This window comes from Rhinolophus sinicus, linkage group LG02, assembly GCF_036562045.2.
Source record: "Rhinolophus sinicus isolate RSC01 linkage group LG02, ASM3656204v1, whole genome shotgun sequence".
NCBI lineage: Eukaryota > Metazoa > Chordata > Mammalia > Chiroptera > Rhinolophidae > Rhinolophus > Rhinolophus sinicus.
Genome location: NC_133752.1, coordinates 197,262,329 through 197,277,236, shown reverse-complemented (window position 1 = coordinate 197,277,236; position 14,908 = coordinate 197,262,329). Strand labels below are relative to the sequence as shown.

At 51.5% G+C, this 14,908-nt stretch overlaps 1 protein-coding gene across 2 annotated transcripts in view; it reads right to left on the bottom strand.

Moving 5' to 3' along the window:
- Nucleotides 1-14,908, bottom strand: part of FBLN1 (fibulin 1) — a 76,945-nt gene that overhangs the window by 44,785 nt on the left and 17,252 nt on the right. For both annotated transcript variants that reach the window (XM_019739265.2, XM_019739267.2), the window contains exons 3-8: nucleotides 12,596-12,731; nucleotides 10,246-10,417; nucleotides 6,357-6,416; nucleotides 4,833-4,934; nucleotides 4,118-4,255; nucleotides 2,854-2,991 (exon numbers count right to left, since the gene is read on the bottom strand). In XM_019739265.2, the coding sequence (XP_019594824.1) occupies nucleotides 2,854-2,991; nucleotides 4,118-4,255; nucleotides 4,833-4,934; nucleotides 6,357-6,416; nucleotides 10,246-10,417; nucleotides 12,596-12,731 (746 nt within the window). The remainder of the gene's footprint in view (nucleotides 1-2,853; nucleotides 2,992-4,117; nucleotides 4,256-4,832; nucleotides 4,935-6,356; nucleotides 6,417-10,245; nucleotides 10,418-12,595; nucleotides 12,732-14,908) is intronic.

The window sequence follows — 14,908 nt, the reverse complement described above, 5'->3', positions numbered from 1 at the left end:
GAGTGAATGGGAGAGTGAACAAACAAAGAATAAATAGAAAAGGTCTGAGAAGTTTGGGAACTTATCGGATGGACAATCTCTCCCTCTCAGGGGCTCACCTGGGCAAAGCCCAGACAACAGCTGCAAAGGGCCCTGTTCACTTTGTTTAATCCAATGACCACGGAACCCTTTGCTGCCTCAGGACCTGTGACCGTCCCAATACCCAGTAGATCAGAGTGTGGGAAGCCTGCACTGGCCCATTCTCTCATCCTCACTAAGCAGAAAAGAAGACGGATGGTAAGCACAGCGAAGGGACAGGAAGAAAAAGAAAAAGGAAACCCAACGAAGATGTGAGAGTTTCAAGGCTCTTGGCGACCAAACCTCAAGGTTCTAGAACATTTTATAATAGGGAGAGAAGCCTCTGATTCCTAAGAGCCTGCCCTGCCCTCTGTGTTGGCCCCTTGGTGGGGGGAGGGAGCTCTCCAGCTATAGGGTTGTCTGCTGAGTGGCCAGAGGGGGTCCAAGGCCCCAAGAATGCTTCCAGGAGCTCCAGGAAGACACACTCTGGCTACACGTGAGGTCAGAGCTGCCCACCACTGACCAAGCTAACCTAGGAGAGTGAGCCTGCCGTCGGCGGAGGTGTGCAAGCAGAAGATGCAGGGCTCAGGCAGAGAGGGGAACTGCCCTCTCCCTGAAATGATCCTGTAACAATCATTCGATCTTGATACACTCTCTTCTTGTAAAGCATTTTCTTGGATGATGCAGTCGTTTTTTAAAAAGATGACACAAAGCTACTGACATAAAATGACGTCCAAACACAGTGTTAAGCAGGTGTGGGGGGGAGTCAGTGGCAGATGTCTGGCCCCATTTTCATCAAAAACAAAAAGTCTTGAAGGAGCAGGGGCTGAGAAGGGTGGAGACCCCGCCGAGCAGGGGAGAAGTTTTTCCTTTCTGCACTTGGATTTTGTTTGCTTCTGGGTAAATAAAAATGTGTATAACTTTTGAAGTAAAAAATAATAATTTTAAAAAGAATCCTGAATTTGGCTGCAAGGATTATGTGCCCATGAGAAGGCGCCCCCCCCCCCCAGTGCAGAGATGAGGGTGCCCCAGAACATTGGTCCATGGCTGAATAAACGGGTACTGGCAGGCTGGACCTCGGCCCACGTCCTGGGGCCTGGGCTCCTGCAAGGTTTTGCTCCACTCGCCTGGGACCTCCCCCATCTAGGGGGGGACACCAAGGGGGCTGTCCCTGCTGCTCTTATGTCTCCCCCTGGACAGTGCTGCGCTCTATGGAGGGAAAGCCGGGCTAAGTTGGGACTTGCAAATGCCCCTGGTTGGTGAAAATCGAGCTGATTTTGCCATGAGTCAGGGTTTCCATCTCCAACAGATGCCAGCCTCCTCCACTGAACCCCGTCCAAGCACGAAGCAAGTCTGGGCAGGACTCTCCTCCCTGCTGGCCCTGGGAGAGCCCGAGGCCTCCTGCTCACTGGCCCTTCTGAGTGACGAGTGACAAGAGCCCGGCTGGCAGGAGGCTGGTGGTGGTTGGGTTAGGTTCAGGCGAGGCCCCTGCCCTAAGGGGTCGCTGTTCTATTTGTCATTAAATGTCCTGGGGTGGTTAAAAGAAGGGCTTTCATTGCCAACTACCATTTCAAATCAAAGATCAATACAGATTTCTCTAAGAGAAGGTGAGCTAGAAATCAGACAGAAACTCTTAGTCTCTCGCTCATGGAAGTGACAGCCTTTTAAGGAGGGGTGATTGGGGCAGCCCCAGGGAGGGTGGCTTCTGACTAGTGGTGTCTGCAGCTCAGGCCAGGGGAAAAGTCTTTCTGACCTCAGAAGCAGGACCCAGACGCTTCTGCTGAGCAGAGGGCAAGGGTAGGCCAGCAGATCTGGACCTCAATGCCAACAGCAAACAGTGACCAGGCCAGGTGCTTAACCTGGGCAACTGCAGGAGAAAGGGGAGTCACGTCCTGTTTGGAGAACAGCTAAAGCCACCAGCTGCTCCTGCTTCTTCACCCCCACCCCACGCTACTTCTCCAACGTGAGCAGTCTTACCCAGACCTCCTATTTTTACTAAGTTCACATGGGATTTCCTTTCATTTCACATTGATCTTCCTCTGATAGCAACACAGTTTTGCTTTATTGTGGTGAGATATACACAAAATTTACCATTTTAACCATTTTTAAGTGTACAGTCCCGTGGCATTAAGTCCATTCCCATTGTTGTGTAATCATCACCCACAGAACTCTTTCATCTTCCCCAAACAAAACTCTGTGACCTTGAACACTAACTCCTCAGCCCCCCCATCCCAACCCCCTGACAACCACCCTTCTACACCATCTCTATGGATTTGACCACTAATACAGATTATTTTTTAAAACAATTTTTTAATATTCCTGGCACTTCACAATCACCTTGTGTAATCCTTGTCTCAAGCCCATAAGCCAGATATTGTGATTGTTTCCATTTTATAGAGGAGGAAATTGAGACCCAGAGGAAGTAAGTAAATTACCTTAGGTCACTCAGTTCAAAACCAGGTGTCTCTGACTCCAAAACTCAAGTTCTCTCATCTAAACCAGGGGTTGCTAACCTCCAGCTCTGGGGCCAAACCCAGCCTGCTGACAGTTTTTGTAAATAAAGTTTTATTGGGACACAGCCCTGCCCATTTGTTTATGTGTCTGTGGCTACTTTCCAACTGCAACAGCAGAGATGAGTAGTTGCAACAGAGACTGAAAGGCCCACAGTATCTAACATACTTGCTATTCGGCCCTTTATAGAAAAAGCACGCAGACCTCTGTTCTGTACGCTGTGCAGCCCCCACGTCTGTTCACCCCGCCTGGTGGACCCCATGACCCCTGGCGGCAGTGTCTTACCAATACAGTTGCCTAAAGCATCTTGTATAAAGCCACTCTTGCACTGTAGCTTGGGTCTGCAGCGGAAGGATCCCAGAGTATTCTGACAGATAAAATCGGGGAGGCAGTTATGAATACCACTCTCACACTCGTCAATATCTGGTACATCATAAAAAAAGGAAATTGTTAGCAAGAGTCCCGCCAGAAGCATCTTACAACACTTTAAAATCACAAGAATGTTTTTCTTTTGTTGTTTTTATAATGCTCATTACTCAGACTATAACCCAAAACATTTCAATACAGAGGTCACATACAAAAAGGGCCTGAGTTAGCCAAACAGTGCTCGCGACGCTGAAGTCTTAAAATGCTAACTTTTTCCCAGCGCTCTTATGAGACAAACTTTCTGTTATATAACAAATAACCCAGGCATTTTCCTGGCAATATGTGGCTGATTTTATTTTTTCATTTTAGGATAAGCGCATGTTTTGTTTAGCTCATAAAGCAACGATCTTAGTGGTGATAAACACTGTCTCTATAAATTCATTCATTCTGAACTTGTCAAAGTATTACAAACACGAACAATGGGGATTGTCATGATCCGAGTGTTGGCTGCCCTTCCCTTGAAGTTCATGGCTGTCAAATGTTCAAAAGTGTATACTCAGCTGGCCAGGCCCCTGGGTTCTTGGGTCCAAACCACCCAGCGAGTCTGCAGGGGTGGAGTGGGCTGAGCTTGTCCAAAGCCCTCAGACGTCAGGAGGGTGTGCCTTGCTTTTGAGCTACCCTCATAATTCAACCAAGGTTTTTACACAAGTGGTTTGTTGTCTGAAGGGCTGGGAACCCTCAGCAGAAAACTATGTTCTCACAGATCCTCATCAAAGCCTTATCTGCCAAATAACATCTATGGCTTGGTGGGGGAAGGCGGGCAGCCAGAAATGTCATGTTTTCAAGCAGTGAGAAGGGCGCTTTGAACTTTAGGGAAGCTTAGAGTCAGATGGAAGGCAGCTGTTGTGCAAAATATAATTTTTGCTTGCGTTTTTTTTTTTTGTAACAAGCGCATGTAAGCACCTGAAATGTATTCCTGGTCTTGTTTTTAAATGACCATGCGCTGAGCCTTTTCAGAAATCCCAACTGGCCTTTGTCATTAACTCAGCGTTCAGGTAAAGGAGGTAAATCTTTACGAGCACCACTGGCCACAAGGGGGCGCAGCACCACTGAGCCCAGGCCGCCTTTCCCATCACATTATCTACTGCGGAGAGGAGGGTTTTAGACATGGAACATGTTATACCTTTGCAGTCATTGTGCTCTGTGAGCTCATAGCCAGTCCCGCAGCTGCTGTCTCTTTGGCAACGGAAAGAACCCACTGTATTGATGCAGTTCTCTCCAAGCCGGCAACTGTGGCTGCCTGTGATGCATTCATTGACGTCTAGGAGACACAGACCGACACAGGGGTCACCAGCGGGAACACTTTACCAGAAGGAATGTACCAGAAGGCAGAGCAGGTCGGGTCCCTGCACCCATCGAGTCCCCACACGTTGCATATTCAGGCTGTGCACTGGACTGGAGTCCTGGGCACTCACCACAGAATCAGGGCAGCAGTTTCTCTCCCCCGCTACGTTTCAGACCTACTCGTCCTTCTGAGCTCCCGCTAAGCAAGTGCCAGGCCAGACTGGAGTCATGTGACCCTTAAGGACCCTCTACGGGGCTACAACTTTCCTCCACCTGCTAGTTCATAGACGAGGGACCGTGAGAGGCTGGACTCAGAGCCCAGTCAAATCCCAATCCCAACCCTTTTTCCCAACACAGTGTTTATATTCTCCTGGGTGAGAGCATGTGGTACACACTCCAAGGAATGCTGGAAAGCCGGTCCGGGGTTGTTCTTCACCTACGAGCGGGACCCCGAGTTGTGCAAAGTGGGCCCTGCCTGGATGGCAAGTAGAGGCAGATGGTCCCCAGTGCAGTGACCTGGCATCCTGCTGCCCCCAGAGCAAGGTGAACTGTACCTTCACAGGAGACGCCGTCAGGCAGCAGCTGATAGCCCACAAAGCAAGAGCAGACGACCTCCTCTCCCGTGTCCCGGCACTGCTGTTTGCACGGCCCGCCGCCTGCAATCGGGGCAAGCATGAGCTGGAGGCCAGACGTACACCCCTGACCTTTGGCTTTTCCAGTTCTGTGTGGACTGGACCTGAGGAAATGTCCTCGGGGTGGATGGATAGAGAAAGGCAGGCTCCCAGGCTAGAGCCCACTGCAGCCTCCACAGTATCCCTCCCTTCCCACAGGAGACCCTGGGGTCTGGCTCTGGGTACCCCCCAGGGCTGCTGCTTCGGTCCCAGCCCTGGTCTGACAAATTGGGCGAGTACGCAGGGCAGTCGGACCCTGTCAGCTGTAATGGAACTGGAAGGGGCAAGGCAGACAAGAGTGTGAGGCTGCTGCCCAGGCCCAGACACCAAGGGAGCTGGCCCACAAGGGAGGCAGGGTCTGAAGGGGCCCCCTCTGCCCCCCACATCTTTCTTGGACCAGCGCATGGTTCCAACCCTACTAGCATTGTCTCAGCTTGGCTAGCTGCTCACCTGGCTCCCTGAGCAGCCCTGACCACCCCTCTAACCACGCTTCCTATAGGTCAGCCAGCGTGATGCTCCAAAAGCAAATCTCATGGGTTCAAACATCTTCCAGGTAAAGGTCCAGGAGATAGAGTGTGACAGCTGCCCAAGGCCTGCTGGGCCCCGTCCACGTCTCTAGCCTCTTCCCTCATCCCTCTGGGTCTCCACTCCGGATGCCCAAACTCCCCTTCCAGTGCTGCTTTCCTGGCTAACCCACCCTCACCCATTGCACACCAGCTATGCCCTCCCCCAGGAAGACCCTCCCATGCCCGCCAGAGATTACAGAGCTTTCCGGGGCTCTCTGCCCTCCTCCCCAGGCCTCTGTGCCGACTGTCACTATATACCAACCACATCATTTGGTGATTAAACTGGCTCCCTAATGAATACCTCAACCACAGGGCAAGCTGCTGAATGAACCTGTGAAGCAGACCTGCCAGTCTAGACATGCTAGAATGTTCTATGAAAGAGAAATAAAGTTTTATTCATATGAAAAACTAACCTGCTAACTCTAAATTTGCAAACATCTCTCTTGTAAGACAAATGGATATTACGGTTGGTACCGCCAGGCTCCAGAACACAAAGTCAAATACCCACCCCCCCGAGGGGCCCCCAGCTTTGGGGGCAGCTGGTGTTCACCGCTTATAGAGCCTGGGAGCAAGACCATGCTCAGGTGGACGCTGGGTGGGGGGCAGTTAACACCACCTTCTCTCGGCCCACCTTCTCCCTCCCTCGCCAACCAGGCCCCAGCTAAGGGGAGAGTGAAAGCAAGGAGCCCAGGAGTGTGGGGATGACAGTGACTTACAGGTGACGCCCAGCCAAAGGGCAGTTCCCAGGTGAACCTGGGTAAACCCTGGGGTCATCGCCCAATGAGATTAGCACTGACTGTCCTTCGGGCTTCACGAACCCGCAAACGGCCCAGAGGCTCACCTCGGCAGCGGTCATTCAGGTATGGGTCCTCTTGTTCCTCCTCCATCTCAGAAATCTTAGCTAAGGGGCGAGACGGGTAGACACACTTAGCCACATGCAACATCCCGTCTTCTCTCAGCAGACACCCTGAATATTGTATCTTGTTGTAAACATCAAGCAGTATATCTCCTGACAGCTCAGTATTCATCTGCTCCTTTTTAAAAGTAGGATCATGCCACAAATGTAGTTAAATCTCTAAAAGATCTATGATAACAGAAAAGCACCGTCATAAGGGCCTGTCATTATCGACTCAATGCTGAGTGCTGTTGTGGGTTGAATTGTGTCCCCCACAAGGTGCTGATGTCCTAACTCCCAGCACCTGTGAAAGGACCTTATTTTCGAGAATGGTCTTTGCAGATAATCAAGTTAAAGTGAGGTAACTGGGTGGGCCCGAATCCGATAGGACTGTGTCCTTATAAGAAGGGGAAATTTGGACATAGCGACAGACACACATATAGGAAAAATGATGTGAAGAAACAGGGAGAAGATGGCAATCTCAAGCCAGGGCAGGCCTGAGGCCACCAGAAGCCAGGGCACAGGACTGGGACATGTCCTCCGTCACAGCCTCAGAAGGGACGGGCCATGCCGACACCTTGATCTTGGACTTCCAGCTTTAGGCTGGGAGAGGATACATGTCTGTTGTTTAAATCCCCTGTCTGTGGTGTTTCATCGCAGTAGCCCCAGAAAATAAACACACTTATTTCACCCAGTTTGCCTGCAAAGCTCACTATAGTTAGTGCCAGTCATCAAGATTCACTCACTCAATTCATTTAACGAAGGAGGGTGAGCACCGGCTCTGTGGGTCAGCCCTCGGCACGGACCAGGCCCCCAACTCAGTAGAAAACGCAACAGGACAATGGGAGAGACACTGGGTGGGGTGTCGGGGCCCTAACTTTATAGGGTGGAACTCCAGTCATCTGGCATAAAAGAAACAGGTCAGTCCTTTTAACTTGGGGGGACCGAGCCAAGAAGAATCTTGAGAAATACTTGAACACCAAGTCGTTGGATGTTGAGGACCCTTCCACCAGACAAAATGATCAAAAAGAGACGTAGAAAAAAGACTGCAAAGAAATGCTGCTTAATGGCAACAGTATTTATCTCTGTCCATTTCCTCTTCCACCTTTCAGTGTCTTCTAAAATGCCCACATGGAGCCTATAACGTATGCACCCCCCTAGAAAAATAACCACGATTAAGAAGAAACATATTAGTAATTCTGCTATGAAACGCAATATAACACAACTTACATATATTAACTATGCACAACACATTCCTTCTCAGGGGCTAGTAAAATACGGTGAGGGTCTCTAAATAATTCCAAGAACTTTTCACCAACGGAGGCACCAAGCGAAAGACATTTAGGGTGTGAATCACCTCTTCTAGGTTAGGAGCTGGGAGTACCTTTGCTCGGGGTATTTAATCTGGGGACTTTTCATTCACTTGGTGCCTTGAATCCCAGCCAAGTCCCTCCCATGTGCCAGGCACAGGCCAGGGTGTCTAGACCCCATCCTCCAAAGGGCTCATCGTGACATGGCCAGGAGAACTCGTGAGGAACTATTTATCAACCGAGCTATGTGGTCAGCAAGATTTCCACGGCGTTCTGTGGAAGCCAGCAAGCCTGGCACAGAAAGACCGCTATTCCTGCTAGAAAATGAAGCCTGAACCTGTGCTTCCCCAGCCTCGTCCTCCCAATCTGTAGAATGGGAATAGACAAGATGTGCCCTGGCACAGTTCTTCCCAAAGCACCCATCGTAAAGGAACAGCATTCTTTCCCCATCCTTAGACCAATTCTCAGATCACATACAATAAAAAACAAATTACCAGAAAAACTAAATTGACATGAGTCTTGATTTTTAAATTTAAACAGACATAAGTGACCCTATCAAGTGCTTCTAGAAGATTCTAAAAGCTTATTCTCAGTTCTGTATTTATTTTGTCACAGGCCAGCATTGTTCTGTGGCCCCTCTGTGTGACCCCACGGCAGCACACAGTGGGTCTGCAGTAAACTTTAGTGGAAGGGAGCAAGGCGCGGCTGTGACTGGAGGACGGCGGGCGGGGAAGTCCTCACAGGACTTGGAGCACAGTCTGAGGCAAGAACTGAAGCAGATAAAAGATAAGACATCTGGAGCAGCAGAAAAGTCCAGAGATGATTACTGAAACAAGATGTATCATCAAAAGCCTTCCCCAGAGACAAAAGGAGAAATTCTCCACCCGGGTGAAGAGTTTGGGTTTGTTTAAAGTAAAACTGTCATGTCTGATTTCAAAAGTTAAGGAAGGAGTCAGAATGTGGTTCCAATCTCTATGACGGAGATTTTGGAACTCAGCCCCAAGGCATCCATGGGGCCCTGGAAATGACAAATTAAAAACAAAGAATGAAAGACTGGTCCATTTGACCCAAACCCCTAAAGCCACGAGAATCACAAAACCAGAGCAATGGATGACTTGACTTACAGACGGACCATGGATCTGTGAGCAATTCCTTCCTAATCCCTTCCTGCCCCTTACCCATTTTTAATAAAGGGGGAATGGAACTCAGAGTGAGAAGGAAAGGGCCCAGAGTCATGCAGCAAGCTTGGGGCAGAGCAGACCCTTCCTTGAAAATTTCCAGGGTTACTTCCATTGTGGCACAGGAAACCCTGCATAAGGGGAAGAGGTTATTAGGCAACCAAGAAGTTTCCTGAACCATGTAACTGAACCATGGCCTAAGGCTTCAGGATTTATCTGGCTTTGGACGAGTGGAGGGTGGAGAGACAGAACTGTTGGACCCACAGCTGGCAGCTCTCTTGAAGCTGCTCTTGGGGTCACTTGTCCCTTGCCCCCCAGCCTCTAGTCTATATGTCATCAGCTCCAGATGGAGACAGAGGGCACTGGCGAGGAGACAGAAGGCCCGCGTCCCCCCTCCTCTACGTGTCGGCCATGTGGCCTTAAGCATCAGGTCGTCATCTGTGAGATGAGAGCCAGGCCAGCCACCCACGCTGCCCAGGGCTGTTGGAGAGACAGGGAAGAACTGTGATGGCAAACGTTTATAGAGCCAAGCACCGTGCCAAGCACTTCCATCATTTTCCCACTTAATCCTCAGCAACCTTATGAAGTAGGACTATAATTCTCCCCACTTCACAGATGAGGAAACTGAGGCCTGGATAAATCAGTTTGCCAAAAATACATGTTAGGACAGGGACATGAACACGATTTGTCAGGTCTCGGATCCCAAGCCCCCAGTCTCACTCCAGGACAGCGGCTCTCAGATTAGGTGACAAAAGTGAAACTGCTCTGACAACTAGAACCTGAGTGTTCTGACCTAAGGCAATGGTAGACGCGTGTGCCCATACTTCCTATGAGGGTTAATTTTATGTGTGAACTTGGGTGGGCCACAGTATCCAGATATTTAGTCAAACACTCATCTGGACATCGCTGTGACGGTATTTTTGAGATGAGATTAACATTCAAATAAGCAGACTTTGAGTAAAGCGGACTGCTCTCCATAATGTGGGTGGGCCTTGTCTAATCAGGTGAAAGACAGGAGACAGACAGACCTCCCCCTATCAAGAAGGAATTCTGCTAGCAGACGGCCTTCAGACCTGAGCTGCAGCATCAGCTTTTTCCTGGGTCTCTGACCTGCTGCCCACCCCCCAGGTAGATTGCCAGCTCCTACAATCACATGAGCCAATTCCTTAACCTAAATCTCTCTCTTTCTCTCTCTCTCTCTCTCTGTCTGTCTCTCTCTCTCTTTCTCTCTCTCTACACACACACACACACACACACACACACACACACACACACCCTATTGGTTCTGTTTCTCTGGACAACCCTGACTAATGCACTGCCCAAGAGGGAAAGAAGGGAGGAAATTACCTGTTCTTGGGAGGTCCCCAATGTCGGCAGGGGCAAACTCTGTGGTCTCCTGGCCCTTGACGCAGCACGCCCGGAAGACCAGCCCACACTGGTAGCCTACCAGGAGGCTGTATTCGCAGCTCTGGCCCTGGGCCTGGGCCACTCTCCCCAGCAGGCAGCAGTGACAGCACCTCTACGAACACAGGCGGAGACTCCAGATGGAGAAGCCGGACCCACAGCACAGCGCGGCCCCACGGGCCTCTCTGACCGCCCCCCCATGAATGCCCACCCTGGAAGGTGATAACATGTGCCTGTCTTAACTATCTCTTCTAAATGTGGGCAGGAAATAGCAAAACAAGTCGAGCCTGAGGCTTGCTGCCCCCAAATCTCCCAGGCCCTGGTTTTGAAGGAAAGCTTAAAAGGGCTTATACCCAGCATGTGCTCCCCAATACATGACTGGCCCCCAACATCCCTGCCCTAGCCATTTACACACCTCCAGGAAGAGGGAGCTATGAGAGGGACCCTCGTAGAGTCATACAGAGCTGCCTAAGATACCGTTCCTCTTACATGGCCTACGCTCCCTCGCGCATGTCTGGAAGAATGAATACAAGGTTGGACCAGTAAGCTCGCGAACTTAATTGTCAGACCTCATATGTACCTTCCTTCCCAAGTTAGGGTGATTCGGGTGGCAGGAGTGGCGTCATCAATGTGAAAAACACAGGAACCTCAAGACAAGTCGTCAAGCAGGGGACAGAGTCGCTGTCTGTCACCTGGGCTCGTGTTCCCAAAAGTCACACCTGAATTCTGGGGTGAACATTCACCCTGACACAAAAAGCCCTTTCAGTCTTTACTATCCTAACCAGGAAGAGCCCAGAACTTTCCAAAAGGTCCATAGCAGGAGCCAGGGAGGTGAGCCACTTGTTTCTGTGTGTGTGTGTGTGTGTGTGTGTGTGTGTGTGTGTGTGAGGGGGTGATGGGTCTTCCATCCTGCTTGTTCTACAACCTCTGCTGCCAGAAAGAGGGGGAGCATTAGCTGCCTCCTCCACCATGGGGGACATGAGTCACCTTTCCCGGAAACACAAATCTCTCATCTGCCAGAGCGATCTGTTTCCACTCCCGTTAGAATATTCCATGCTTTCCCCATACCTCCCTTTCTCTCAAGTCGGCGGACATGGGCAGAGATATCTGCCAGGCAGACGGCATCTGTGGAGCCCCATCCTGGCCTGAGGGGCAGGCACCGAATGCCCGAGATCCCGACCACCCCACCCTCACCCCACCCAGCTGCTCACACCAGAACCCTCCTCCCATGAAAGCGCACAAAGGCTGAGGGTGGCCAGAGGGGCACTGGACCCCCAATTCTTTTCCGTGGAATCTCCCTCCATAACCCAATCTGTTTAGAGAGAGAACCCCCAGAAAGGAGCCCACACAGCCCCTCCTGAAATCAGACTCCACTCCAATTTTGGCTTCTTGAAATGACTCCACCGCCTTCCTCACAAAGAGCAGGAAATCTTTTTTCCAAGGAATTCGCTTTCGTCACCTGGCACCTCCACGAGAAAGCCCGCCGACCAGGGTAATTTTCCAAACCTGAGCTCGTCTGGCCAGCCATTTTCCTCCCTCAGTAGATGGTAAGGGAGGGACAGCCTGGACATCTCGTTAGTTTATGTGCAGTTTTCGGACGTGGGAATGCTGTCTGGGACTTCTCCACACCCATGCAGAGATGCAGACCTTCCACAGTGGTGGACGCCCTGAGTGGCCTGGCCTGGACCTGGAGCCCCAGATGGGTTACGTCATTTACTCCCAGCTTACCTTCAGTGTAGGACTCTCTCTGGGCCTGATGGAGCCCACTCCCAACTCTGCCTCACCAGACCACTCCCCAGTTGGTCCTGAGAGGCAACTTTGGAATGTGGGCCTCTCTGAACCTCAGTTTTCTCTTCTAGGGTGGTTATGGAGGTACAGGCCCAATCTGAGCTCTGGGCTCTGGAAGGCAGAGAAGCTTGAAGACCTCCTGAGTGGGGCAGGGGTGCCTACCTTGAACTGAGAAGAGGTAACCCCTGCTCTGACCTCTGTGTTCCTGCTTGAAACCCCAGGACTGGAGGTCCTCAGGGTGAGGCTGGGTCACTCCATCTCTGCTTCCCCAGAGTTGGATTGGGCCCAGGGTGTTGTCTGGGGTTTACTGATTAAACTGGAGGATGTAGGGAGACTCAGTGGTCCCTCCTCCCTCCTGGGCTAGGCACCCCTTGCTGCTCAAAAGGAAAGGTGGCCTGGAACTAGGGGTGCAAGGGGGACAGCGCCCAAGGCCCCCCACCGATGGGCAGTGGCTGCTGAGCTGGGAGGGACCCGGGAACTGGGGGCTGGCAGGCCAGGTGCTTACCTTCACAAACAGGGCCTCGAGGCTGGCGTTGTCACCGTGTGGCATGGCACAGCTCTCCTGCTCATTGGCCAGGTTGATACCTGTGGTACAATGCAGCTCCTCCAGCTGGTTATGGCAGCACTGCTCCTGGACCATCCTGCGGATGGAGGGGTGGGCTGGGCCAAGGGCCAAGGCTCTGGGGGGTGGGGGGCCTGCCGGGCGGTGCACGGGCTTGGGAGCAGCAGCCCCTTGCAGATGGGACTTCTGTCATCTTTGGGTGCCGCCCCTTCCCCAGCCCTCCCCCGCTCACCCAGACACAGAGAGACACACAGGACTGGCATACAGAAGGTGCTCAATAAGTGTTTCGTTAGAAAGAATGAATGCAAGGTGGTGCCCTGGGTGGAGTCAGGAGACCCAGATCCCCTTTCACCTCTCTGAGCTCTGAGCCTCACCCCCAAAATGTTCCCACTTGTTTAAAAGATAAACAGCTCATTGCTGACCCTGGGCTGGATCTCCCCTCCTTACCGGATGAATTCATCTCAGCACTTGTCCCCATTTTCCAGACTCAGAAGAAATAGCTCCAAAGAAGTGGAGTAGCTTGACCAAGGCCACAGAGCGCAGGGCAGCATGTGTACGTCACAGGTGTGGTTCCCAATAGACCCAAAATAACCCTGGCTTCGGCCAAAGCCAGCAAGGGCGGGACGAGCCGCCAGAGCTGTGCCTGCCCAGAGCGTGGGATGCACTCGGGCTCCGTGCACTGCCAGCCAGGCCTCCTCTGCCCCGGGCATCAGCCCCCAGCCTGCTCTTCCCGCTGCCTCCACCCTGCAGAGCTTTGTACCCAGCTTCCCACGTGTTTCCAGAATTGCCCCCAAGCTCTGGGATGGGTTTGTCTTGTACTGTGCGACTACATAACAGTTCACTCAAGCTTTGGGGGGATTTGCAAATAATAGGCATTTCATTAAATCATCAGGGAGAGCACCCAGCTATGCATCCATCCACGCATTCATTAAAAACTTTTGGCTGGATAGAAAACACCAAGTACTGAATCAGATGAGCAGAAAACGGAACCCTCGCGCCCTGTTGGTAGGAACGGGAGGGAAATGGTGCAGCCGCTGTGGAAAACAGGACGGAGGTTTCTCAAAAAAGCTAAAACTACTATACACCCACTTCTGTGTATATGCTCTGAAGAATTGAAAACAGTGACAGACATTTGTGCACCCACGTTCACAGCAGCATATAAGCAAAATGTAGTCTCTACATACAGTGGACTATTATTCAGCCTTAAAAAGGAAGCAAATTCTACACGCGCTACAACACGGATGAACCTGGGGGCCATCGCGCTAAGGGAAACAAGCCAGTCACAAGAGGAATCACCGTGTGATCCCACTTATATGAGGTCCCTGGAGAAATCCAATTCACAGACACAGAAGGTAGCACGGTGGGTGCCGGGGCGGGTGGGGGATGGGAGTTCTCTCAGGGGGACAGAGTTTCAGTTCAGGAAGATGAGAAAGTTCTAGAGATGCGTGGTGGTGACGGTCATACAACCATGGGGAGATACTGAACTGTACACTAATAAGTGGTTAAGGTGATAAAAGTATGCTATGTGTATTTTACTACAATCAAAACAAAAGTTGGCTACATCCCGACTGTGTGTCAGGCTCGTGCAAAGGCTTCAGGGGTGGGGAGAGGACTGGCCTGGTGGGAAGAACAGCCTCTCGCACAGAGGGGGCTTCTGGGGCAGCAGTTACTGAGCTGTGCCCCAGCAGGGCAGGTGGTGGAGGAGCCCAGCGCTGGGCTTGGTGGCGCTGGCTTTTCTCTCTTTTGGTCATTACCACAGCCCTGAAAGGAACAAGGTATCAGGGTCCCCCTTTTACACTTGGGGAAACTGAGGCTCCGAGCTGGCTCAGGTCGCACAGCCAGAAATCCAGCGTGGGAGGGGTCCAGGTTCATCAGCACAGTCTGTAAACAGAACGCCTGGGGCTGAGCTCCCAGCTTCACCGGGCAACTGCCAGCGGCCCCTCCAGCCTTTCCAGTGCTGAGCCGCCCTGGGGAGCCAGGGTCCCAGATGTCACTCATCAGACGCTCCGCAAATCCCAACCCCATGGCCTCCCAGTGGATTCAAACAACCCATGTGTCCTGTTTTCTCTTTGTTTTGTCTATAAGGCTTTTGACTTTTCAAGAATTTCCTAAATTAAGATTTACATCCTCTGCCGCTGCTGGCAGGCCGCATGGGATGCTCAATGCCAACACAAACGCAAATTCCAGACTGAGGCGAGCAAGCCTTCTCCGCACGTTCTTTCTGCCCACAGCTCCCAGCGTCAAAGCCGCTGAGAC